Genomic DNA, 27,653 nt, shown 5'->3' on the forward strand with positions numbered 1-27,653 from the left:
GCTAACAAGACTTCTTAAAACTCCAGTCCCATAGCGAAGAGTACTACCCTCCATAAGAGACTACTCCGAATCTTCCAACACATCTCTGCCATCCTCTTGTGACAAAGGCAAAGAATGACTGGGGGAAGTATTTAAGCCTTTGGCTGGGGTGTCTTTGCATCCTCCTGGTGGCCAGGATCCGTATTCCCACAAGTAAGGAATGCAGCTGTGGACTCTCCCTGTATTAAGAAGGAAAGATGTATTAGGTAGTTTGCGATGTTGAGGTTGGCGGATTTAGGGGTTAATAATTTTAGTAGGTAGTTGGTTGGTTTTTTTTCTTAATACTTATTGCAGGCGGTTAGGTTTTGTTTTTATTAATGCTTATTGCGTGCAGGTATTTTTTTTTTTTGTTTGTTTGTTTTTTTTAATACTTATTGCGGGCGGTAAGGTTTTTTTTTTTTGTTTTGTTTTTTTAATGCTCCGTTTGCCTTTGAAAGTGGATTCTTTCACCACCCTGCCATTTCCGGAATCCAGGTGAATTCTTTTGGCTGCGTGCGCAGCCAACATTCTTTTGGCTGCTTCGCACTGCCAACATTCCTTTGAGGATGCGTGCGCAACTGGCGACAGCGACGGATGCATTACAAACACGATTATACTATAGATTTAACATCACTTTAAGGAAGTATAAGCTAAATGTATCTATTTTGAAATTTATCAAATAATGAATATATAATTTCACAATAGTGTAATATTTCACATGAGGAAAGTATCATACCTGCAATGCATTTTTAAGACACTAAACTTTAAGCCTGCAAAATATATATTTATTGGGATTATGTGTAGGATCTTCATAAACTGCTAAGAGAAAATTTGAAGGCTTATATTTTCGAGGACTAGCTTCCTCAATACAGACTTTTTGTCTGACACCTCACATGGCCAGTTATATAGTGTTTGCCTAAACCTTTGGGTTATCTACATTTGACTGTGATTGCGAGTAAAAAGGCTATACTGATATCTGAAAAAGGTTCCTGTCCTGTTTATGCACTATAGAAAGCAGATAGATAGATAGATAGATACATCTACCTCTTCCCATTAGTAGCACACTGTGCCCATCCACATCACTCTTGAATCTGACAGCAAAGTTAAGGAAGTCATTGTTCATTTTTTTGCTGTTTGGTAATTTCTGAAATTACAAATAGTCTTCACACTTTTCTTAATGGATGATTATAATTTGATATTTATTATTTATTTGTAAACTGACACCAGATCCTTTAGCTCTCGATTCACCAGCAAGAGTGCAGGAGTTTACGTTAAACTCGCCTATTTCAATGTTCTTCAGATAATCACTTAACCAACATCAAGGTTACAGTGTTACAAAAATCTATGTAAAGCAGCGAAATTGGACCAGACCTTCAGTTGTTGCAGTCAGCAGATTCTGAAAACAGACATAGGTGTGAAACGTTTTCGTGGGTGCTAAGCTTTAGGTAGGGGTTGGTGGCCCTGGAATGAAAATGTGTAAGGGGAGTACATTGCTTGGTTGGATCATATATGGAAGTCCGTTGCTTGACTGGGTAGAGTTATTTAATGGTTCTGGGGTCCGGATTATTAATGTTTGGGAATTGGGGTTAGTTAGTCTGTTTATTTTAAACTATGTCTTTAATGTTGCAAGTATTGTTTCCCATGAACTAAGATGACCTTTCAAGTACACAATGCTATGCACAAGTTTAGCTAGAAAAGCCTCTTATGGCTGTAATAACCTCTTGACAGCTTTTGCCCACAATGGACATTATGTTCTGGAACCAATTTCTACTGCCAAGTTTATTTTACCTGAATAAGAGTTATTTCAAGGTTGCATTTTTTTCATATTTGTAGGTGTGCTACAAAATTTTCAAGACACACTTAAGTATAATACTATTTTGATAGGTACCACTTAGTAGTAGATCTTTTGATTTTTGGATTCCTTTGGTCAAAACATCTCTCAATATTTTAAGAAGCTATGGAAATCCAGCTATTGTTTTAAATTATCTTGTCAATGGCTTTCTTTAAAAGTGGTTGTTAATAGTGTATGTAGTAACTCTCAAGTGTTTACATTTTTTTTTTGTAATTTTGATGATGCCATATACTTTATAAACTTAAATTACCTTAAGCATTTATTCTATTAGATAAAGATAATTGCACTATTGAAGTATTCTAAGTTAGCTTGTTTTGGCACAGCCTGAAGACTAGAATTGGTGAACTATTTAAGTATATTTAAAGTGTATGGCAGTTCTGGGTAGTTTTCCTCGTCATATACAAACAAGTAATTTGCCTTCTTAAGGAAGACTACCTACATACACATAGGGAATTGGACATTTAAAGGGACATACTAAAGCAAAAATTACATGCTCTGCATTTATCCCCTACAAAAGGATATAGGCAAAGTCCTGTGAAGGAGCTACAGGCATTGAAGCTCTTGAACAAAACACACTCAAACAGTTGCATGTAATCAGCAAACTTGCATTTGAGAAGGAAATGTAATGAGGCTTTCTGTCAAAATCTATATTTCTAGGTATTTCTACTTACTAAAATGCTCTGTGTTTGTGGCATTAGTCATGACCCGATGGTACACTGCAGTAAAGTTCTTCACTGTCAATGGCAAATTTTGTTTAAAAGAGGCTGCACCTGGGTTGGTGTTATCCTTTTTGTTTGTATCCTGATTGCATTCTTCTGCCTTTTTGGTGTTTTGTGTGTGTAAATAAAAACAAGTTTCTGTCAGTATAGCTGCCATATTTGCCTCCTGGTAAAACACATTTATTTCATGTAAGTGGCAAGAGTATGGGATATACATTCCTACTAGGAGGGAGCAAAGTTTCCCAAACCTCAAAATGCCTATAAATACACCTCCCACCTCACTCATACCTTAGTTTTACAAACTTTGCCTGCGTTGGAGGATGGTGAAGCAAGTTGTGCTTGATTACTTCTGTGAAAAGCGCTTCTAAGCATTTCGAAGCCCAATTCCTGTCAAAGTACAGTGTTTGTCTGAGGGATGTGAAGGGAGCATTGCCTGATGCCTTGTTTTCACCTATGGGAAATCTATTCTAAGGCTCTCTGTAAATTCGTTTGTGGGGATTCATCTGCCACCTCCCTTTACAGATCGACATTATACTCCTCTACCATTACCTCTGCTGATATGTTTTAGTACTGGTTTGGCTATCTGCTGTATGTGGATGGGTGTCTTCAGGTAAGTATATATCATTTTTTAAGACACTCTCAGCTTTGTTTGGCACTTTATATTTTAAAGTTTTAATATATATTGCATATATTTGCCATGAGTCAGATCTATGATTATTTCCCTTTGCAGTCTAACAGTTTCAGCATGGAAATTGTTTTTGGGAGAAATTTAGTAATTTTTTTCTTACCTGGGGTTCCAGCTAGTTGTAGCTTCAAACTTTTTTTTTTCCAATTTTCACGGGCAAATTAGGCTCGCAATGACGCAAAATTCTTCTATTTATTGCGTGATTCTTGGCGCGGATATTTTTGGCGCGGAGGTTGCATTTGTTGTGACGCGAGTCACGTAATTTCTTGCGTCTTTGTTGAGGCAAATTATTTTGGCATTTCTTGGTAATTTTGGCGGCAAAAGTTTTTTTTTCTCTGCATTTGCGTCATTATTGGCGCCAACAATTGTTTTGTCTTTTCCTCTTTTGCTCTCTGCTCTCATTTGTCTACAGAGGACTATGATGTTTGCTTTTGTTTTTCATATAAGTATTTTTTCATAAGCATTTTTTTCCCATTCCTGAAACTGCTATTTTGAGGAAATTGGATATTTCTTTCATGTAATTAGCAAGAGTCCATGAGCTAGTGACGTATGGGATATACATTCCTACCAGGAGGGGCAAAGTTTCCCAAACCTCAAAATGCCTATAAATACACCCCTCACCACACCCACAAATCAGTTTTTACAAACTTTGCCTCCTATGGAGGTGGTGAAGTAAGTTTGTGCTAGATTCTACGTTGATATGCGCTCCGCAGCAGGTTGGAGCCCGGTTTTCCTCTCAGCGTGCAGTGAATGTCAGAGGGATGTGAGGAGAGTATTGCCTGTTTGAATTCAAAGATCTCCTTCTACGGGGTCTATTTCATAGGTTCTCTGTTATCGGTCGTGGAGATTCATCTCTTACCTCCCTTTTCAGATCGACGATATACTCATATATATATATATATATATATATATATATATATATATATATATATATATATATATATATATATATATATATATACCATTACCTCTGCTGATTTTCGTTTCAGTACTGGTTTGGCTTTCTACAAACATGTAGATGAGTGTCCTGGGGTAAGTAAGTCTTATTTTCTGTGACACTCTAAGCTATGGTTGGGCACTTTTTTAATAAAGTTCTAAATTTATGTATTCAAACATTTATTTGCCTTGACTCAGGATGTTCAACATTCCTTATTTTCAGACAGTCAGTTTCATATTTGGGATAATGCATTTGAATCAATCATTTTTCTTACCTTAAAAATTTGACTTTTTTTCCCTGTGGGCTGTTAGGCTCGCGGGGGCTGAAAATGCTTCATTTTATTGCGTCATTCTTGGCGCAGACTTTTTTGGCGCAAAAAATCTTTTCTGTTTCCGGCGTCATACGTGTCGCCGGAAGTTGCGTCATTTTTTGACGTTCTTTTGCGCCAAAAATGTCGGCGTTCCGGATGTGGCGTCATTTTTTGCGCCAAAAGCATTTAGGCGCCAAATAATGTGGGCGTCTTATTTGGCGCTAAAAAAATATGGGCGTCGCTTTTGTCTCCACATTATTTAAGTCTCATTTTTCATTGCTTCTGGTTGCTAGAAGCTTGTTCCTTGGCATTTTTTCCCATTCCTGAAACTGTTATTTAAGGAATTTGATCAATTTTGCTTTATATGTTGTTTTTTCTCTTACATATTGCAAGATGTCTCACGTTGCATCTGAGTCAGAAGATACTTCAGGAAAATCGCTGTCTGGTGCTGGAACTACCAAAGCTAAGTGTATCTGCTGTAAACTTTTGGTAGCTGTTCCTCCAGCTGTTGTTTGTATTAATTGTCATGACAAACTTGTTAATGCAGATAATATTTCCTTTAGTAAAGTACCATTACCTGTTGCAGTTCCATCAACATCTAATGTTCAGAGTGTTCCTGATAACATAAGAGATTTTGTTTCTGAATCCATCAAGAAGGCTATGTCTGTTATTCCTCCTTCTAGTAAACATAAAACATCTTTTAAAACTTCTCTTTATACAGATGAATTTTTAAATGAACATCATCATTCTGATTCTAATGACTCTTCTGGTTCAGAGGATTCTGTCTCAGAGGTTGATGCTGATAAATCTTCATATTTATTTAAAATGGAATTTATTCGTTCTTTACTTAAAGAAGTACTAATTGCTTTAGAAATTGAGGATTCTGGTCCTCTTGATACTAAATCTAAACGTTTAGATAAGGTCTTTAAATCTCCTGTGGTTATTCCAGAAGTTTTTCCTGTTCCTGGTGCTATTTCTGAAGTAATTTCCAGAGAGTGGAATAATTTGGGTAATTCATTTACTCCTTCTAAACGTTTTAAGCAATTATATCCTGTGCCGTCTGACAGATTAGAATTTTGGGACAAAATCCCTAAAGTTGATGGGGCTATTTCTACCCTTGCTAAACGTACTACTATTCCTACGGCAGATGGTACTTCGTTTAAGGATCCTTTAGATAGGAAAATTGAATCCTTTCTAAGAAAAGCTTATCTGTGTTCAGGTAATCTTCTTAGACATGCTATATCATTGGCTGATGTTGCTGCAGCTTCAACTTTTTGGTTGGAAACTTTAGCGCAACAAGTAACAGATCATGATTCTCATAATATTATTATTCTTCTTCAACATGCTAATAATTTTATCTGTGATGCCATTTTTGATATTATCAGAGTTGATGTCAGGTTTATGTCTCTAGCTATTTTAGCTAGAAGAGCTTTATGGCTTAAAACTTGGAATGCTGATATGTCTTCTAAATCAACTCTACTTTCCCTTTCTTTCCAGGGTAACAAATTATTTGGTTCTCAGTTGGATTCTATTATCTCAACTGTTACTGGTGGGAAAGGAACTTTTTTACCACAGGATAAAAAATCTAAGGGTAAAAACAGGGCTAATAATCGTTTTCGTTCCTTTCGTTTCAACAAAGAACAAAAGCCTGATCCTTCATCCTCAGGAGCAGTTTCAGTTTGGAAACCATCTCCAGTCTGGAATAAATCCAAGCCTTCTAGAAAAGCAAAGCCAGCTTCTAAGTCCACATAAAGGTGCGGCCCTCATTCCAGCTCAGCTGGTAGGGGGCAGGTTACGTTTTTTCAAAGAAATTTGGATCAATTCTGTTCACAATCTTTGGGTTCAGAACATTGTTTCAGAAGGGTACAGAATTGGTTTCAAGATAAGACCTCCTGCAAAGAGATTTTTTCTTTCCCGTGTCCCAGTAAATCCAGTGAAAGCGCAAGCATTTCTGAAATGTGTTTCAGATCTAGAGTTGGCTGGAGTAATTATGCCAGTTCCAGTTCTGGAACAGGGGCTGGGGTTTTATTTGAATCTCTTCATTGTACCAAAGAAGGAGAATTCCTTCAGACCAGTTCTGGATCTAAAAATATTGAATCGTTATGTAAGGATACCAACATTCAAAATGGTAACTGTAAAGACTATCTTGCCTTTTGTTCAGCAAGGGCATTATATGTCCACAATAGATTTACAGGATGCATATCTGCATATTCCGATTCATCCAGATCACTATCAGTTCCTGAGATTCTCTTTCCTGGACAAGCATTACCAGTTTGTGGCTCTGCCGTTTGGCCTAGCTACAGCTCCAAGAATTTTTACAAAAGTTCTCGGTGCCCTTCTGTCTGTAATCAGAGAACAGGGTATTGTGGTATTTCCTTATTTGGACGATATCTTGGTACTTGCTCAGTCTTTACATTTAGCAGAATCTCATACGAATCGTCTTGTGTTGTTTCTTCAAGATCATGGTTGGAGGATCAATTCACTAAAAAGTTCATTGATTCCTCAGACAAGGGTAACCTTTCTGGGTTTCCAGATAGATTCAGTGTCCATGACTCTGTCTTTGACAGACAAGAGACGTCTAAAATTGATTTCAGCTTGTCGAAACCTTCAGTCACAATCATTCCCTTCGGTAGCCTTATGCATGGAAATTCTAGGTCTTATGACTGCTGCATCGGACGCGATCCCCTTTGCTCGTTTTCACATGCGACCTCTTCAGCTCTGTATGCTGAATCAATGGTGCAGGGATTACACAAAGATATCTCAATTAATATCTTTAAAACCGATTGTACGACACTCTCTGACGTGGTGGACAGATCACCATCGTTTAATTCAGGGGGCTTCTTTTGTTCTTCCGACCTGGACTGTAATTTCAACAGATGCAAGTCTTACAGGTTGGGGAGCTGTGTGGGGATCTCTGACGGCACAAGGAGTTTGGGAATCTCAGGAGGTGAGATTACCGATCAATATTTTGGAACTCCGTGCAATTTTCAGAGCTCTTCAGTCTTGGCCTCTTCTGAAGAGAGAATCGTTCATTTGTTTTCAGACAGACAATGTCACAACTGTGGCATACATCAATCATCAAGGAGGGACTCAGTCCTCTGGCTATGAAAGAAGTATCTCAAATTCTGGTTTGGGCGGAATCCAGCTCCTGTCTAATCTCTGCGGTTCATATCCCAGGTATAGACAATTGGGAAGCGGATTATCTCAGTCGCCAAACGTTGCATCCGGGCGAATGTTCTCTTCACCCAGAGGTATTTCTTCAGATTGTTCAAATGTGGGAACTTCCAGAAATAGATCTGATGGCGTCTCATCTAAACAAGAAACTTCCCAGGTATCTGTCCAGATCCCAGGATCCTCAGGCGAAGGCAGTGGATGCATTATCACTTCCTTGGAAGTATCATCCTGCCTATATCTTTCCGCCTCTAGTTCTTCTTCCAAGAGTAATCTCCAAGATTCTGAAGGAATGCTCGTTTGTTCTGCTGGTAGCTCCGGCATGGCCTCACAGGTTTTGGTATGCGGATCTTGTCCGGATGGCCTCTTGCCAACCGTGGACTCTTCCGTTAAGACCAGACCTTCTGTCGCAAGGTCCTTTTTCCATCAGGATCTCAAATCCTTAAATTTAAAGGTATGGAGATTGAACGCTTGATTCTTGGTCAAAGAGGTTTCTCTGACTCTGTGATTAATACTATGTTACAGGCTCGTAAATCTGTATCTAGAGAGATATATATTATAGAGTCTGGAAGACTTATATTTCTTGGTGTCTTTCTCATCATTTTTCTTGGCATTCTTTTAGAATACCGAGAATTTTACAGTTTCTTCAGGATGGTTTAGATAAAGGTTTGTCCGCAAGTTCCTTGAAAGGACAAATCTCTGCTCTTTCTGTTCTTTTTTCACAGAAAGATTGCTAATCTTCCTGATATTCATTGTTTTGTACAAGCTTTGGTTCATATAAAACCTGTCATTAAGTCAATTTCTCCTCCTTGGAGTTTGAATTTGGTTCTGGGGGCTCTTCAAGCTCCTCCTTTTGAACCCATGCATTCATTGGACATTAAATTACTTTCTTGGAAATTTTTGTTCCTTTTGGCGATCTCTTCTGCCAGAAGAGTCTCTGAATTATCTGCTCTTTCTTGTGAGTCTCCTTTTCTGATTTTTCATCAGGATAAGGCGGTGTTGCGAGCTTCTTTTCAATTTTTACCTAAGGTTGTGAATTCCAACGACATTAGTAGAGAAATTATAGTTCCTTCATTATGTCCTAATCCTAAGAATTCTAAGGAGAAATCGTTGCATTCTTTGGATGTTGTTAGAGCTTTGAAATATTATGTTGAAGCTACTAAGTCTTTCCAAAAGACTTCTAGTCTATTTGTTATCTTTTCCGGTTCTAGAAAAGGCCAGAAAGCTTCTGCCATTTCTTTGGCATCTTGGTTGAAATCTTTAATTCATCATGCCTATGTCGAGTCGGGTAAAACTCTGCCTCAAAGGATTACAGCTCATTCTACTAGGTCAGTTTCTACTTCCTGGGCGTTTAGGAATGAAGCTTCGGTTGATCAGATTTGCAAAGCAGCAACTTGGTCCTCTTTGCATACTTTTACTAAATTCTACCATTTTGATGTGTTTTCTTCTTCTGAAGCAGTTTTTGGTAGAAAAGTACTTCAGGCAGCGGTTTCAGTTTGAATCTTCTGCTTATGTTTTCATTAAACTTTATTTTGGGTGTGGATTATTTTCAGCAGGAATTGGCTGTCTTTATTTTATCCCTCCCTCTCTAGTGACTCTTGCGTGGAAAGATCCACATCTTGGGTAGTCATTATCCCATACGTCACTAGCTCATGGACTCTTGCTAATTACATGAAAGAAAACATAATTTATGTAAGAACTTACCTGATAAATTCATTTCTTTCATATTAGCAAGAGTCCATGAGGCCCACCCTTTTTGTGGTGGTTATGATTTTTTTGTATAAAGCACAATTATTCCAATTCCTTATTTTATATGCTTTCGCACTTTTTTCTTATCACCCCACTTCTTGGCTATTCGTTAAACTGATTTGTGGGTGTGGTGAGGGGTGTATTTATAGGCATTTTGAGGTTTGGGAAACTTTGCCCCTCCTGGTAGGAATGTATATCCCATATGTCACTAGCTCATGGACTCTTGCTAATATGAAAGAAATTAATTTATCAGGTAAGTTCTTACATAAATTATGTTTTTGTTTAAATGTTATTTTTTCTATTTTTGTTACATTTTGCAAGATGTCTCAAACTGATCCTGCCTCTGATGTTACTGTAAACCAAGTTGCCTGAAAACAAATCTACCAAAGCTAAGTGTGTATGTTGTAAATTAGCTGATCTTACTAATTCAGCTCAAATATATGGCACTTGTTATGAGAAATTATTACATGCTGATAATGTTTCTATAAGTACAAATACATCTACTGTTAAACCTTCACAGTCTAATGTACATGATATTCCTGTAGATATAAAAGATTATATTGCTGCAGCCGTAGAGAAGGATATGACTGCTATTCCGCCTTCAAATAAACGTAAAAGGTATCTCCTAAGTTCTTATAAATCTGATGGTTTGTACTGGTTAACAGCATACTGAAGTATTTTCTGCTGATGAGGATTTCTCTGGCTCAGAGAATCTTAATTCAGACACTGAAATTGATAAATCAACATTTTTAAGATTGAATATATTTGTTCTTTGTTAAAGGAAGTATTGTTTACTTTAGGTATTGAGGAAACTAGTCCTCTTGATAACAAGAATAGCAAACGTTTGAAGTCTGTTTTTAAGACTTCTGAGGTTACTCCTGAAGTTTTTCCTATTCCAGATGCTATCTCTAATATGATTACTAAGGAATGGTCTAAGCCTGGTACTTCTTTTAATCCTTCTAGGTTTAAAAAATTGTATCCTTTTACCTGTGTCCAATTTAGAGCTTTGGGAGAAAGACCCTAAGGTTGATGGCGCTATTTCTACTTTTGCCAAACATACTATAAATTCCTATGGAAGATTTTCTTTTAAGGATGCCTTAGATAGGAAAATTGAATCTTATCCAGGGCCTATGATTACCCAAAAAATGAACTCACCCACCTGGCAAGTAACTGAAAAAAATTACCAGCCCGCAAGAAAATTTACTCGCCCGTGCGCATCTGCATATGTGTACATTATACATTAAATAGGACAAAAGACACCTTGTTTTTATCTCACAAACCTGTATTCTTTATTTCTTTCATGTAATTAGCAAGAGTCCATGAGCTAGTGACGTATGGGATATACATTCCTACCAGGAGGGGCAAAGTTTCCCAAACCTCAAAATGCCTATAAATACACCCCTCACCACACCCACAATTCAGTTTTACAAACTTTGCCTCCGATGGAGGTGGTGAAGTAAGTTTGTGCTAGATTCTACGTTGATATGCGCTCCGCAGCAAGTTGGAGCCCGGTTTTCCTCTCAGCGTGCAGTGAATGTCAGAGGGATGTGAGCAGAGTATTGCCTATTTGAATGCAGTGATCTCCTTCTACGGGGTCTATTTCATAGGTTCTCTGTTATTGGTCGTAGAGATTCATCTCTTACCTCCCTTTTCAGATCGACGATATACTCTTATATATACCATTACCTCTGCTGATTCTCGTTTCAGTACTGGTTTGGCTTTCTACAAACATGTAGATGAGTGTCCTGGGGTAAGTAAATCTTATTTTCTGTGACACTCTAAGCTATGGTTGGGCACTTTGTTTATAAAGTTCTAAATATATGTATTCAAACATTTATTTGCCTTGACTCAGAATGTTCAACTTTCCTTATTTTCAGACAGTCAGTTTCATATTTGGGATAATGCATTTGATTTAATCATTTTTTCTTACCTTCAAAAATTTGACTCTTCCCTGTGGGCTGTTAGGCTCGCGGGGGCTGAAAATGCTTCATTTTATTGCGTCATTCTTGGCGCGGACTTTTTTGGCGCAAAAAATTTGTTTCCGTTTCCGGCGTCATACGTGTCGCCGGAAGTTGCGTCATTTTTTTGACGTCATTTTGCGCCAAAAATGTCGGCGTTCCGGATGTTGCTTCATTTTGGCGCCAAAAAGCATTTAGGCGCCAAATAATGTGGGCGTCTTATTGGCGCGAAAAATATGGGCGTCGCTTTTGTCTCCACATTATTTAAGTCTCATTTTTCATTGCTTCTGGTTGCTAGAAGCTTGTTCTTTGGCATTTTTTCCCATTCCTGAAACTGTCATTTAAGGAATTTGATCAATTTTGCTTTATATATATGTTGTTTTTTCTCTTACATATTGCAAGATGTCTCACGTTGCATCTGAGTCAGAAGATACTACAGGAAAATCGCTGTCTAATGCTGGATCTACCAAAGCTAAGTGTATCTGCTGTAAACTTTTGGTAGCTATTCCTCCAGCTGTTGTTTGTATTGATTGTCATGACAAACTTGTTAAAGCAGATAATATTTCCTTTAGTAAAGTACCATTGCCTGTTGCAGTTCCTTCAACATCTAAGGTGCAGAATGTTCCTGATAATATAAGAGATTTTGTTTCTGAATCCATAAAGAAGGCTATGTCTGTTATTTCTCCTTCTAGTAAACGTAAAAAATCTTTTAAAACTTCTCTCCCTACAGATGAATTTTTAAATGAACATCATCATTCTGATTCTGATGACTCTTCTGGTTCAGAGGATTCTGTCTCAGAGGTTGATGCTGATAAATCTTCATATTTATTTAAAATGGAATTTATTCGTTCTTTACTTAAAGAAGTACTAATTGCTTTAGAAATAGAGGATTCTGGTCCTCTTGATACTAATTCTAAACGTTTGGATAAGGTATTTAAAGCTCCTGTGGTTATTCCAGAAGTCTTTCCTGTTCCTAATGCTATTTCTGCAGTAATTTCCAAAGAATGGGATAAATTGGGTAATTCATTTACTCCTTCTAAACGTTTTAAGCGATTATATCCTGTGCCGTCTGACAGATTAGAATTTTGGGACAAAATCCCTAAAGTTGATGGGGCTATTTCTACCCTTGCTAAACGTACTACTATTCCTACGTCAGATGGTACTTCGTTTAAGGACCCTTTAGATAGGAAAATTGAATCCTTTCTAAGAAAAGCTTATCTGTGTTCAGGTAATCTTCTTAGACCTGCTATATCTTTGGCTGATGTTGCTGCAGCTTCAACTTTCTGGTTGGAAACTTTAGCGCAACAAGTAACACATCATGATTCTCATGATATTATTATTCTTCTACAGCATGCTAATAATTTTATCTGTGATGCCATTTTTGATATTATCAGAGTTGATGTCAGGTTTATGTCTCTAGCTATTTTAGCTAGAAGAGCTTTATGGCTTAAAACTTGGAATGCTGATATGGCTTCTAAATCAACTTTACTTTCCTTTTCTTTCCAGGGTAACAAATTATTTGGTTCTCAGTTGGATTCCATTATTTCAACTGTTACTGGTGGGAAAGGAACTTTTTTACCACAGGATAAAAAATCTAAAGGTAAAAGCAGGGCTAATAATCGTTTTCGTTCCTTTCGTTTCAACAAAGAACAAAAGCCTGATCCTTCGTCCTCAGGAGCAGTTTCAGTTTGGAAACCATCTCCAGTCTGGAATAAATCCAAGCCAGCTAGAAAGGCAAAGCCTGCTTCTAAGTCCACATGAAGGTGCGGCCCTCATTCCAGCTCAGCTGGTAGGGGGCAGGTTACGTTTTTTCAAGGAAATTTGGATCAATTCTGTTCACAATCTTTGGATTCAGAGCATTGTTTCAGAAGGGTACAGAATTGGTTTCAAGATGAGACCTCCTGCAAAGAGATTTTTTCTTTCCCGTGTCCCAGTAAATCCAGTAAAAGCTCAAGCATTTCTGAAATGTGTTTCAGATCTAGAGTTGACTGGAGTAATTATGCCAGTTCCAGTTCCGGAACAGGGGATGGGGTTTTATTCAAATCTCTTCATTGTACCAAAGAAGGAGAATTCCTTCAGACCAGTTCTGGATCTAAAAATATTGAATCGTTATGTAAGAATACCAACGTTCAAGATGGTAACTGTAAGGACTATCTTGCCTTTTGTTCAGCAAGGGAATTATATGTCCACAATAGATTTACAGGATGCATATCTGCATATTCCGATTCATCCAGATCATTATCAGTTCCTGAGATTCTCTTTTCTGGACAAGCATTACCAGTTTGTGGCTCTGCCGTTTGGCCTAGCTACAGCTCCAAGAATTTTTACAAAGGTTCTCGGTGCCCTTCTGTCTGTAATCAGAGAACAGGGTATTGTGGTATTTCCTTATTTGGACGATATCTTGGTACTTGCTCAGTCTTTACATTTAGCAGAATCTCATACGAATCGACTTGTGTTGTTTCTTCAAGATCATGGTTGGAGGATCAATTTACCAAAAAGTTCTTTGATTCCTCAGACAAGGGTAACCTTTCTGGGTTTCCAGATGGATTCAGTGTCCATGACTCTGTCTTTAACAGACAAGAGATGTCTAAAATTGATTGCAGCTTGTCGAAACCTTCAGTCACAATCATTCCCTTCGGTAGCCTTATGCATGGAAATTCTAGGTCTTATGACTGCTGCATCGGACGCGATCCCCTTTGCTCGTTTTCACATGCGACCTCTTCAGCTCTGTATGCTGAAGCAATGGTGCAAGGATTACACGAAGATATCTCAATTAATATCTTTAAAACCGATTGTTCGACACTCTCTAACATGGTGGACAGATCACCATCGTTTAATTCAGGGGGCTTCTTTTGTGCTTCCGACCTGGACTGTAATTTCAACAGATGCAAGTCTCACAGGTTGGGGAGCTGTGTGGGGATCTCTGACGGCACAAGGAGTTTGGGAATCTCAGGAGGTGAGATTACCGATCAATATTTTGGAACTCCGTGCAATTTTCAGAGCTCTTCAGTTTTGGCCTCTTCTGAAGAGAGAATCGTTCATTTGTTTTCAGACAGACAATGTCACAACTGTGGCATACATCAATCATCAAGGAGGGACTCACAGTCCTCTGGCTATGAAAGAAGTATCTCGAATTTTGGTTTGGGCGGAATCCAGCTCCTGTCTAATCTCTGCGGTTCATATCCCAGGTATAGACAATTGGGAAGCGGATTATCTCAGTCGCCAAACGTTGCATCCGGGCGAATGGTCTCTTCACCCAGAGATATTTCTTCAGATTGTTCAAATGTGGGAACTTCCAGAAATAGATCTGATGGCGTCTCATCTAAACAAGAAACTTCCCAGGTATCTGTCCAGATCCCGGGATCCTCAGGCGGAGGCAGTGGATGCATTATCACTTCCTTGGAAGTATCATCCTGCCTATATCTTTCCGCCTCTAGTTCTTCTTCCAAGAGTAATCTCCAAGATTCTGAAGGAATGCTCGTTTGTTCTGCTGGTAGCTCCGGCATGGCCTCACAGGTTTTGGTATGCGGATCTTGTCCGGGTGGCCTCTTCCGTTAAGACCAGACCTTCTGTCACAAGGTCCTTTTTTCCATCAGGATCTCAAATCCTTAAATTTAAAGGTATGGAGATTGAACGCTTGATTCTTGGTCACAGAGGTTTCTCTGACTCTGTGATTAATACTATGTTACAGGCTCGTAAATCTGTATCTCGAGAGATATATTATAGAGTCTGGAAGACTTATATTTCTTGGTGTCTTTCTCATCATTTTTCTTGGCATTCTTTTAGAATACCGAGAATTTTACAGTTTCTTCAGGATGGTTTAGATAAGGGTTTGTCCGCAAGTTCTTTGAAAGGACAAATCTCTGCTCTTTCTGTTCTTTTTCACAGAAAGATTGCTATTCTTCCTGATATTCATTGTTTTGTACAAGCTTTGGTTCGTATAAAACCTGTTATTAAGTCAATTTCTCCTCCTTGGAGTTTGAATTTGGTTCTGGGAGCTCTTCAAGCTCCTCCGTTTGAACCTATGCATTCATTGGACATTAAATTACTTTCTTGGAAAGTTTTGTTCCTTTTGGCCATCTCTTCTGCCAGAAGAGTCTCTGAATTATCTGCTCTTTCTTGTGAGTCTCCTTTTCTGATTTTTCATCAGGATAAGGCGGTGTTGCGAACTTCTTTTGAATTTTTACCTAAAGTTGTGAATTCCAACAACATTTGTAGAGAAATTGTGGTTCCTTCATTATGTCCTAATCCTAAGAATTCTAAGGAGAAATCGTTGCATTCTTTGGATGTTGTTAGAGCTTTGAAATATTATGTTGAAGCTACGAAATCTTTCCGTAAGACTTCTAGTTTATTTGTTATCTTTTCCGGTTCTAGAAAAGGCCAGAAAGCTTCTGCCATTTCTTTGGCATCTTGGTTGAAATCTTTAATTCATCTTGCCTATGTTGAGTCGGGTAAAACTCCGCCTCAAAGAATTACAGCTCATTCTACTAGGTCAGTTTCTACTTCCTGGGCGTTTAGGAATGAAGCTTCGGTTGACCAGATTTGCAAAGCAGCAACTTGGTCCTCTTTGCATACTTTTACTAAATTCTACCATTTTGATGTATTTTCTTCTTCTGAAGCAGTTTTTGGTAGAAAAGTACTTCAGGCAGCGGTTTCAGTTTGAATCTTCTGCTTATGTTTTTCGTTAAACTTTATTTTTGGGTGTGGATTATTTTCAGCAGGAATTGGCTGTCTTTATTTTATCCCTCCCTCTCTAGTGACTCTTGTGTGGAAAGATCCACATCTTGGGTAGTCATTATCCCATACGTCACTAGCTCATGGACTCTTGCTAATTACATGAAAGAAAACCTAATTTATGTAAGAACTTACCTGATAAATTCATTTCTTTCATATTAGCAAGAGTCCATGAGGCCCGCCCTTTTTTTGTGGTGGTTATGATTTTTGTATAACGCACAATTATTCCAATTCCTTATTTTATATGCTTTCGCACTTTTTTATCACCCCACTTCTTGGCTATTCGTTAAACTGAATTGTGGGTGTGGTGAGGGGTGTATTTATAGGCATTTTGAGGTTTGGGAAACTTTGCCCCTCCTGGTAGGAATGTATATCCCATACGTCACTAGCTCATGGACTCTTGCTAATATGAAAGAAATGAATTTATCAGGTAAGTTCTTACATAAATTATGTTTTTTGTATACATTCCTGACATTGGTCCAATTATACAATCATTGAACTACGTAACAGTGCAAAATTAGACTTTTAGTGAACTAGTATTGATATATTTTAAACAAATATTGAAAATAAAATATTAGTAACTGAGCCTCAGTCATTGTATTGAAGTCAATACAGAAAGTACCTGATCTATGCTGCACATGAAACATTGTTGAAACTGTTAACAGATCTGAGTCAGAGTGCTCTGAGAAGTTCAACTCACAATCATAAACCTCATTAGGTCTTGACACCTCAAACTATTCTGCTTGCTCCTCATCATTTTCAAGATGATCAAAAGGGATTGGAAGCTCTGCAACCTCAGCAATTACTAAATTTGATGTTTCATTTGTAGACCTTTTGTATGTGACATTTCTCTTTCGTGGTCCTGCTGTTGCCCAATGCCTTACTGCATCACTTGGATCAAATTGATCTACTGGTGCAGAATGAAGGTTTACAATAATTAAATCTGACAATGTTGAAGTTATGAGGGAGGAGCGCCAGTCACTTTTGATCATCTTCATTTTGGAAAAGCCTCTTTCACATTCTGATGTGGTGACTGGCAAAGTTAGGATCATGTCCATCAAACTCATAAGATGGCCACATTTATCTCCGAATTCTCTGAGTTCAGGCCAGGTGACCATTTTCAGCTTCTTCTCCCTGTCATTCTTGTTATATAAACTAGTCTTAAGAACTGTCCATTCATTCACTATTTTCCTACAACTAACACCCTGTGCCTCCTAGTACTAGTTGAAACTGGCTGATCAGAGTTCCAATGTCTTCATTGCCAAAGTCTGGAAGAAAGAAAAGAAGAAATTCCTTGCAAACACGTTTGATGCATATTTTTTTGTTCTGCTAAAATTAAACTATACTAATTAGGACATATTAAACAAAAATATGTAATTCAATAACATCTTTTTGTTTAATATGTCCTAATATTATTTTACATCAGAGAAGTGGAACATCTCTAATTACATTTTAAATGTAGAAATACCTTCTGAGTTTTCTTTGTCAGGCCATGTTTTGAAGGATGTCACCAATGTTGCCTGAAGAACTCCTTCAACGTCTTCAAAGCGATCTTCAAAGCTGGACTGTATTGCTTCCAGAAACTTCTTTTTTGAACTCTTGAAGGCATTATTCTTTCCTTTCAACTCAACTCCTTCAGACCTAGCTGTGCCTTCTTCGTCATACTGAATAGAATGAAGAAGTGACCCAGGTATAGGCCTGGAACATATATGAACTTAATAACAAAACCTCTTATAGAACAAAACAAAAAGTACATACCTCTCTTTCAGAGCGATCAGTATTTTTTTTTGTCACTTCCAAACTGTTGTGGACATTTGCAACACTTGCATTTCGGTTCTGAAGAGTGTTGGACACGTTGCATAGCTGTAAAAGCACATCATACATGAAGCAAGCATACTGGACCATTAACAGACTTGTAGCAGCTCTGTAAAAGCATCTGGCCTTTGCTTGCTGTTCTCCTCTCACACCTTTTGCATCAGGAGATTGGACCTAGAAATAAAGAGAAAGTATACATAATTGCCCTGCTTATCTCTCATTTTTTTATTCTTTCTTTCTTTCTCTCTCTCTCTCTGGGATTTGGTTTCTCAATTTTAAAAGACAGAGGGAGGGAGAGCTAGAGAAAGAGACAGAGAGAGAGTGAATGAGAGCAGCACAGGAGAGATAAAAGGAATTAGAGGTAGGGGGAAAGGGACAGATAGGGAGGAACAGGAGTGGGGAGAGTGAAATGGAGGGAGAGAAAGGTGGCTTGAGAGACATGGGGAGAAAGGGAAGGCTGGAGAGATAGAGAGCAGAGGGAAAGGGCAGAGGTCTACACACCTGATCAAGATGTTGTATGATTGCTTTGTAACCTTTGAGGAAATGGTCAAGTGCACGCCAGAAGTGGCCTACCCATCGTGTCCCATCTGCTCGTGTAGGCAATAGTGTCCTCATTTTCAAAGAAGCATAGCTGTTCTTAAGATTTGCACGGTTGAGTGCCGACTTGTGATAAAATAAATATAACCCTAGAAGTAGATCCTTTAACTTCTGATGACTCTCATTGTTGACTGCTGTGTCCCTGACACTGAGCTCCGAGCGGTGACTCATGCAATGAATTGCAACAACATGCTTTCTCTGTCCTTTTAGTTTCTGCACAACTCCTCCATTTTTTTCCCAGCATCACTGCTGCTCCATCAGTGCCTATTGCAACTAGTTTCTCCTTCCACGACTGGTCAAGGTGTTGTATAACTGCTGCATTTACTGCCTGAGAAATTGTTTCAGCATCGGCCTTTTCAACTGACTGCAAAGCCACAAATCTTGTGTGTACCTTGCCTTCTATTGCAAATCTAGCATAAATAATTTCTTCCTCCACCACTGCACTATCAACTGAACCATCATACAAGACTGCAAGAAAATTGGCAGCTGCATATTTTGTTTTTTTGTATGTTTTTTTTTTTTCTTCCTGTGCAATAAAGTGTACAAATGACCGTGCTGATATGGCATTAAGATAGGTATCTCCCACATCCAAACCCTTCATTTTGTCAAATCTGTAGAAAAAAATAGAGATAAAAATTAGCATTTTGGACAGAAAGTAATTATAAACAAAGCAGACAGTTAGGGAAGCCAAACATACTTTATACAAAAGCATACACTTACTTGCACAAATCTGGAAAGTCAGAGAAAGGCCTTGATTTAATGGCTAGGAGATGAGCGTTGCAAAACAGTAGTTTTAGTTTCTCTGTCTGTGCCTTTGTCATGGTAGCGATTGCCTGTCCAGCAGGTAATTCAGTCTGCTTTAATTTCCGGTTTGACTCACACTGGACACTCCACAGATGCCCTGATGAAAGTTCATGTGATCGAATACCTTCAAGTTTCATTGTGCTGGTACCTTCCACAAATTCATTCTGTTTGTTTGAAAATGCCTGGCATACACTACATAGCATAACCTGTTTTGAGCTGTTGTACACAAGCCACTCTCTCTTTTCCCCCTTATCAATTAATCATCCAGCTGTCTTTGAATTGTCTCTCTATCCTTTTCTCTCTTTTCTGCATCATCTACCTTCTTCTTCTTTGATGGTTCACTGACATTATTAAGATAGTGCCACATCATATAACCATCACTTTGAAATGGAAAAGGAGTTATCAGTAATTCTGCAAAATATAGATTAATGTAAACCTGAGCAGCAGTGTCTGCTACCGGTAATCTGCTCCCAAAAAAATAGTGCGTATGCTGTGACATTGCTAAGGTAACTTCCAGAAGCATGGTCGGTATGTCAGAAAAATATAGAGTAATGCAAACCTGAGCAGCACTTTCTTTCATTATTTCCGCTGGTATTGCAGTCCATACAAAATTGTGCATTAGCTGCAACATCGCTAACAAGGTGCCCCACAAAACATAAAGCGTCTGCCGTTAACGAGGATGTTTGCTGTGACATCAATGTGATTCGGGACACAAGCTTGTATCAATGCTCCCAAATAAAAGTGTGTATGCTCCCTAAAAATATAGTGTGCCCTGGCGTGACATCACTAACAACGGACAAGCTAGTATTAAGGCGCTGCTGGAAACAAATAGTGCAGTTGCTGCAGTATTATCCAAAAAAAAAGCTAGGACACAATATTATGCCCCCCCAAAAAAATAGTGCAAAGCTGCCAATGGTGAGATCGCCAGCCGGGCTGGTAAATTGAAAATTTTACTTGCCTACAGGAATTTTTACTCGCCATTGGCGACCGGACCGGTCTATTCATATGCGCTGTTATCTTAGGAAGGCATATTTACATACTGGCTATATTCTTATACCTATTATATATTCAACATGCTAATTATTTCATTTGTAATGCTATATTTGATATTAAGATTGATATCAAATCTATGTCGTTAGCTATTCTAGCTAGAAGACCTTTATGGCTTAAATCATGGAATGCTGATATGGTGTCTAAATCTAGATTACTATCTGTCTTTTCAGGGTAATAATTTATTTGGTTCTCAATTGGATTCTATTATCTCCACTATCACTGGGGGTAAGGGAGTTTTTCTGCCCCAAGATAAGAAATCTGAGGGTAAATTCAAAAATCTAAGGGTAAATTCAAAGCTTCCAATTGTTTTCGTTCTTTTTATCAGTTTAAAGAACAAAAAAATACTCCTTCCCCTAAGACGTCAGGTTCCAATTGGAGACCATCTACGAATTGGAATAAATCCAAGCCTTATAAGAAACCAAATACAGCCCCTACGACTGTATGAAGGTGCGGCCCTCAAACCAGTTCAACTGGTGGGGGAAACAGGGTTTGGGTTTTTATTCAGATCTGTTCATTGTCCCAAAGAAGTAAGACCAATTCTGGATCTGAAAACTCTAAATCGTTTTGTAAGAGTCCCAACTTTCAAGATGGTGACTAAAAGGACTATTCTGCCTTTTGTTCAGCAAGGTCATTTCATGTCCACAATAGATTTACAGGACGCTTATCTTCACATTCCAATTCATCCAGACCACAATCGTTTTCTGAGATTCTCCTTTCTAGACAAGCATTACCAATTTGTCGCTCTTCCATTTGGCCTAGCGACAGCTCCGAGAATCTTTTCAAAGGTTCTGGGTGCCCTTCTATCTGTAATCCGAGAGCAGGGTTTTGCAGTGTTTCCTTATGTCGATGATATCTTGGTACTAGCTCAATCTTTTCATTTAGCAGAATCTCACACAAAACAACTTGTGTGGTTTCTTCAAAGACATGGTTGGAGGATCAATTAACAAAAAAGTTTCTTGATTCCTCAGACAAAGGTCACCTTTTCAGGTTTCCAGATAGATTCGGTGTCCATGACTCTTTCTCTAACAGACAAGAGAGGAATTAAGTTGGTTTTAGCTTGTCTAAACCTTCAGTCTCTATCATTCCCTTCAGTGGCTATGTGCATGGAAGTTTTAGGTCTCATGACTGCAGCATCGGACGCGATCTCCTTTGCTCGTTTTCATATGAGACCTCTACAGCTTTGCATGTTGCACCAATGGTGCAGGGATTATACTCAGATATCACAGTTGATATACTTAAATCCCAACATTCAACACTCTCTGACTTGGTGGTTAAACCATCACCTTATTGTTCAAGGGGCCTCCCTCGCGTCCTTCCTGGACCACAACAGATGCAAGTCTTTCGGGTTGAGGAGCTGTCTGTGGGTCTGACAGCACAAGAGGTTTGGGAACCTCAGGAGACGAGGTTACCAATCAATATTTTAGAACTCTGTGCTATTTTCAGAGCTCTTCAGACTTGGCCTATATTGAAGAGAGAACTTTATATTCGATCTCAAACAGACAATGTCACTACAGTGGCATATGTCAATCATCAAGGGGGGTCTGGCAATCCTTCAGCAATGAAAGAAGTATCTCTGATACTTTCTTGGGTGGAATCCAACTCTTGTCAAATTTCTGCGATTCATATCCCAGGAGTAAACAGTTGGGAAGTGGATTATCTCAGTCGACAGACTTTACATCCGGTAGAGTGGTCTCTCCATCCAGATGTTTTTTTTTCCAATTGGTACAGATGTGGGGTCCTCCAGAAATAGATCTGATGGCCTCGCGTTGAACAAGAAGCTTCCAAGATACCTTTCCAGGTCCAAGGATCCTCAGGCGGAGATGGTGGATGCTCTAGCAGTTCCTTGGTTTTACCAACCTGCTTACATTTTTCCGCCTCTGGTTCTTCCAATGGTGATCTCCAAGATCATAATGGTTCGATCTTATGTGTTTCTGATAGCACCAGCTTGGCCTCTCCGGTTTTGGTAGGCGGACCTTGTCAGGATGTCCAGTTGCCAGCCTTGGCCACTTCCTTTAAGGCCAGACCTTCTGTCTCAGGGGCCGTTTTTCCATCTGGATCTCAAATCTCTAAATTTGATGGCATGGAAATTGAACACTTAGTCATAGAGGTTTCTCTGACTCGGTTATTAGCACTACGATACAGTAAGTCTGTTTCAAGGAAAAGTTATTATCGGGTTTGGAAAACCTATATTTCATGGTGTTCAACTCATGATTACTCATGGCATTCTTTTAGAATTCCTAGAATTTTACAGTTTCTTCAGGATGGTTTGGATATTGGTTTGTCTGCAAATGCTTTGAAAGGACACATTTCTGCTCTTTCTGTCTTATTTCTTAGAAAGATTGCTAATCTTCCTGATATTCACGGTTTTGTTCAGGCTTTGATTCGTATTAAACCTGTTTTTAAATCTATTTCTCCTTCTTGGAGTCTCAATTTGGTTTTAAAGATTTTACAGGCTCCTCTTTTTGAGCCTATGCATTCTCTGGACATTAAATTACTTTCTTGGAAAGTGTTATTTCTTTTGGCTATCTCTTCTGCTAGAAGAGTTACTGAATTGTCTGCTCTCTCTTGTGAGTTTCCTTATCTGATTTTCCATCAAGATAAAGCTGTTTTGCGGACTTCATTTAAATTTTTGCCTAAAGTTGTGAATTCTAACAACATCAATAGGGAAATTTTTGTTCCTTCTTTGTGTCCTAATAATACTCTTGAAAGGTCTTTACATTCTTTGGATGTGGTAAGAGCTTTGAAATATGTTGAGGCTACTAAAGATTTCATGAAGACTTCTAGTCTATTTGTTATTTTTTTCTGGCTCCAGGAAAGGTAAGAAAGCCTCTGCTATTTCTCTGGCTTCTTGGTTGAGACTTTTGGTTCACAAAGCTTATTTGGAGGCGGGGCAGTCTCCGCCTCAGAATTACAGCTCATTCTACTAGATCAGTTGCCACTTGGGCTCTCAAGAATGAAGTTTCAGTTGGTCAAATTTGCAAAGCAGCAACTTGGTCTTCTTTGCATACTTTTACTAAATTTTACCATTTTGATGTGTTTGCTTCTTTGGAAGTAGCCTTTGGTAGAAAGGTTCTTCAGGCAGTTGTCTCAGTTTGATTCTTATGCCTTTTGATTTGAGTTTTTTTGAAAATTTTTAAGAAAACTTAATTATTTTTTGAGATTTCATTTCTTATCGAAAATAGCTGTTTTTATTTTACCCTCCCTTCTAGTGACTCGTGGACTTCAACATCTTGGGTATTATATACAATACGTCACTAGCTCATGGACTCTTGCCACTTACATGAAAGAAAACATAATTTATGTAAGAACTTACCTGATAAATTAATTTATTTCATAGTGGCAAGAGTCCATGAGACCCACCCTATTTTTTGTGGTTATGATTTTTTTGTATAATGCACATTTATTTTTTCCAGTTCCTATTTTTGTATGCTTTTTACTCCTTTTTTTTTTTTTTTTTTTTTTTAAACACCTCACTTCTTGGCTACACGTTAAACTAAGGTATGAGTGAGGTAGGTGTATTTATAGGCATTTTGAGGTTTGGGAAACTTTGCCCCCTCCTGGTGGAAATGTATATCCCTTACATCACTAGCTCATGGACTCTTGCCACTATGAAAGAAATTAATTTATCAGGTAAGTTCTTACATAAATTGTTTTCCTTGTCGGCAAACGTGAATATCCAGCACTAGTGCATACTTGTCCTCGGTGCAAGCTATTTAAAGGGTTCCTCACCAAGCCCACAAACTGCATACAGTCCGAAAGAAGGAAATAGCAGCACTCCAATTTATTAAAAAAAATCTTCAAGTTTATTAAAACATCCAAAAGAATAAACATGATAAAGGGCTGAGGCCCAAAACGTCCTTGATTATTTTGGATGTTTTTAATAAAGTTTTTGTATACATTTGGAGTGTTGCTATTACCTTCTTTTTGGGCAAAACACATTTCCTTGATCAGTATTAATTGGGTAACTAGCATTATAATTATACTAGAATTCATTATAATAATCATTTATTATAGTAACCAGACATAAAATATACAGATCATTTTATATTTTATTCATGAATTTATTATTACACAAATCAGCTCACATAGCAAACTTAGGAAACTAAGTTTTAGGACATGTAGTTAGAGTGTTGTACAATGTTAAAATTCAGGAGCAGCCTCACATTACCTGTTTTCTGGGGGGGGGGGGGGTTACAAAGCGTCTGAATCTGTAATAGAAAAGGGAATGTTAAAGATACTAACACTCTAATCTCTAATAGCTAATCCCAAAGGTATGTAAACCTCCTAACTTCAAACCGAAATAATAGTGCCGGATAGCGCTAATCAGCATAAGAGATACATAAAGAAATTGATGTGTATGTGTACGGCTATTAAAAAAATATATTTATATACAAAAAAACAAAATAAAATAAAGATGCCGGCATCAAATTTACAATGACAATAATTACACAGTAAAGACGTTAAAAAATCAGTATACTAGCTGAAGGTGCATATCAGATAAATGCAAAACGGAGTATAACATTTTACAAATGGCTAGTAATATAATGTTAACCCCATCGATGCTAAATAGCAAGAATATCAGTACGTTCAAAGTTCTCCTTTTGCGACAATGTCTTAGAGATATGCTAACAGTGTTACCGTTAGTCCATGTGAAATAACCTTTAGCGATTCAAAGTATCCCAATATTAGTCACCAGACCTTGTGTAGACGGCTGTGGAATCGGCTAGAATCTGTAGCCAGAATGAGTGTTCCTCAATGTGGTAGAGGTAGATATTGGGACCGAGGTGTTAGTTGGCAGCCTTTGCGGTTGTTGCGGCTGAACCTCTAGGTCCTTCTACCAGTTCCGGTTAACAGGTCAGGATACGGGTCTCAAGTGTGAACGCTGTGGATCCTGTTTAGTAACACGCTGAGAAAAAATCTGTGTGTAGCCAGATTGATAACGGTAGATCATGGGTTAGGAATTACGCATATAGAGACCACTCATATTGTAATGTAAGTGGCTCAATGCACCTCACTTACTACCGTATATTAGTGAATGTAATTTGAGGATAAATTAGCAGTTCTATGCGTTTCAGCCCTTCAGGCCTTTATCAAGATGCTCATTATTATCCAGTGGGAGTTTAAATAGCATATGTCTTATCCTCATTGGTTGAAATGTGAATCCCAGTAGGTGTGTACCGACATGGAGGCCATTTATTTGAAGTATCATTGAAATATAAACTGTTCTTTGAAACATAATTAGATAGATACTAGATATATCTAAAGAATTGTTAATTTAATTGCAAGTTGCAACACATAATAACAATTGATGTAAGAGGAGTGTATTACTAGGTATATGAAATACTAAAAAGACCTGTATTGAATACTATAAACGAAAAATAATTTTGGAAACAGGAATTATATCATAATATCATAGTGATCTATGTTTATGTTCATATGTGTTTATTTGATAGTTTAAAATAGAATGCATATGTAAAGATCTATATGTAAAGATATATATACTCCACAATTGTATCATAAAATACCAATCATGTATTATCTGAAATAATGTGTTAAAACTATGTCTAAAATTATTTTAAAAAATTGTTTTAAAAAACAATTAAAGGGACATGATCTTAGGTTTATATTAGCAAAAAAATATATATATTTATATTATAAAATAGAAAGGAAACTAAGTTTTAGGACATGTAGTTAGTGTTGTACAATGTTAAAATTCAGGAGCAGCCTCACATTACTTGTTTTCTGGGGGGGGGGTTTACAAGGCGTCTGAATCTGTAATCTAAAGTGACATGTTTTTGCTACGCATTAGCGAGTTATAGCTGTAGCAGTTTAATTATCATACTTCTATTTCCTGTTATGAATCAGAGACCATCATGATAATACTATATATAATATCTATATATTTAAATGGTTTATTTCTTAATTACTGGTTAAACTTGGCAAATAAAGGAAGTTAAGTGTAGCCTGCCCATGCAATCTCAAATAAAGTAATCCTATCTGACTGTTCAACTGTTCAGTAGCATACACATCTTTATATTATATATAACACTACATTTAATATTTACATTTGTATATACACAGTCTGAGTTGTGAACTGGTAATTTATCATATTGAATATGTATTGTAGTATTTAAAAGATGAAGATGAAATCTTGATGTCACCACCTAATACAGAGGGAAACCAGTGGTTTAACTTCCTTCAAAGCAGCACTCATCTGAAAGGTAAACCTCTTAATTATCCAGTACAATCAGGGTGTGCATTAATCTCATGGAGCTGTATTGCAAAAAAACCTCTGGAATTTTCATGTCTGATCTTCAGAACCTGAAACATTGAGTCCCTGGTGGCATTTGTGGGTGAACTTAATAGAACAGTACGTGGTTTAAAATTCTCTAACCTACAGTGAAGAGTCTATTAGTTTTTTGAACACCTTGATTTGCAAAAAAAGGGGGAGAGTTAGTTGTGGATTTATATAGTAAACCCACCAACAAAAATAAGCTGTAACATTATGAGAGTTATCATAATCAAAAATTGATTCTTTACCAATAAGTCAGTGATAGTAAATCTTATTGTAAGTGATGATAATCTTGCTTTGAATCTATTTGAAGGAATGGGTGATAAAGTTCTAGTAAGAGGTTACCTTGAACATCTCATTAAGAAAGAAATATTTAAAATTCAGGAAGAAAGAGTAGGACATTCAGGGGAAAATGTTGGGGTGGTGAAGAATAAGGGAAACAGAATTTTATTTATTTCCCAATTTAACCCCTACAATAGAGCAGCTATAGAATCAATTGTAAGATCCCATTGGTACATATTTCAAAATTGCAATTCAGGAATAAAGGAGTTCTTGTTCCTAAACTTAGGGACAAACTGGTGAAGACTGATTTAGGGAGTAGTAAATTTAGTAGGGAAATATATTATTACATCAACAAATTTGGTTGTTTTTTCCATGCCTGCATTGTGGAAATTGTAATTCCATAATCAAAGGGAAAAACTAGATCCGGTCACAAGTATGATACTTTGGATTATTTTACTCATTAAGTCTCTGTGCTTGAAAATTATATTGGAGAGACAACAAGACGGATACGTAATAGATGTAAAATAATTAATGAGCATAGATTTAACATAAGATGTAAGAATCAGGATACTCCTGTTTCCTCTAATTTTTTGGAAGCCGGACATGGTATAAGTCAATTACGTTGGCAGGTAATAGATGGTGTAAAGAAACCTAGGAGAGGTGGAAATTGGGAGAAA

The 27,653-nt window shown here is 37.7% G+C and overlaps 1 protein-coding gene across 3 annotated transcripts in view; it reads left to right on the top strand.

Annotated features, from left to right (window-relative positions):
* The window catches only part of ANAPC4 (anaphase promoting complex subunit 4), a 209,898-nt gene that overhangs the window by 120,248 nt on the left and 61,997 nt on the right, over positions 1-27,653 (top strand). For all 3 annotated transcript variants that reach the window (XM_053704079.1, XM_053704081.1, XM_053704080.1), the window contains one exon: positions 26,530-26,623. In XM_053704079.1, the coding sequence (XP_053560054.1) occupies positions 26,530-26,623 (94 nt within the window). The remainder of the gene's footprint in view (positions 1-26,529; positions 26,624-27,653) is intronic.

The sequence above is a fragment of the Bombina bombina genome, chromosome 2 (assembly GCF_027579735.1).
Source record: "Bombina bombina isolate aBomBom1 chromosome 2, aBomBom1.pri, whole genome shotgun sequence".
NCBI lineage: Eukaryota > Metazoa > Chordata > Amphibia > Anura > Bombinatoridae > Bombina > Bombina bombina.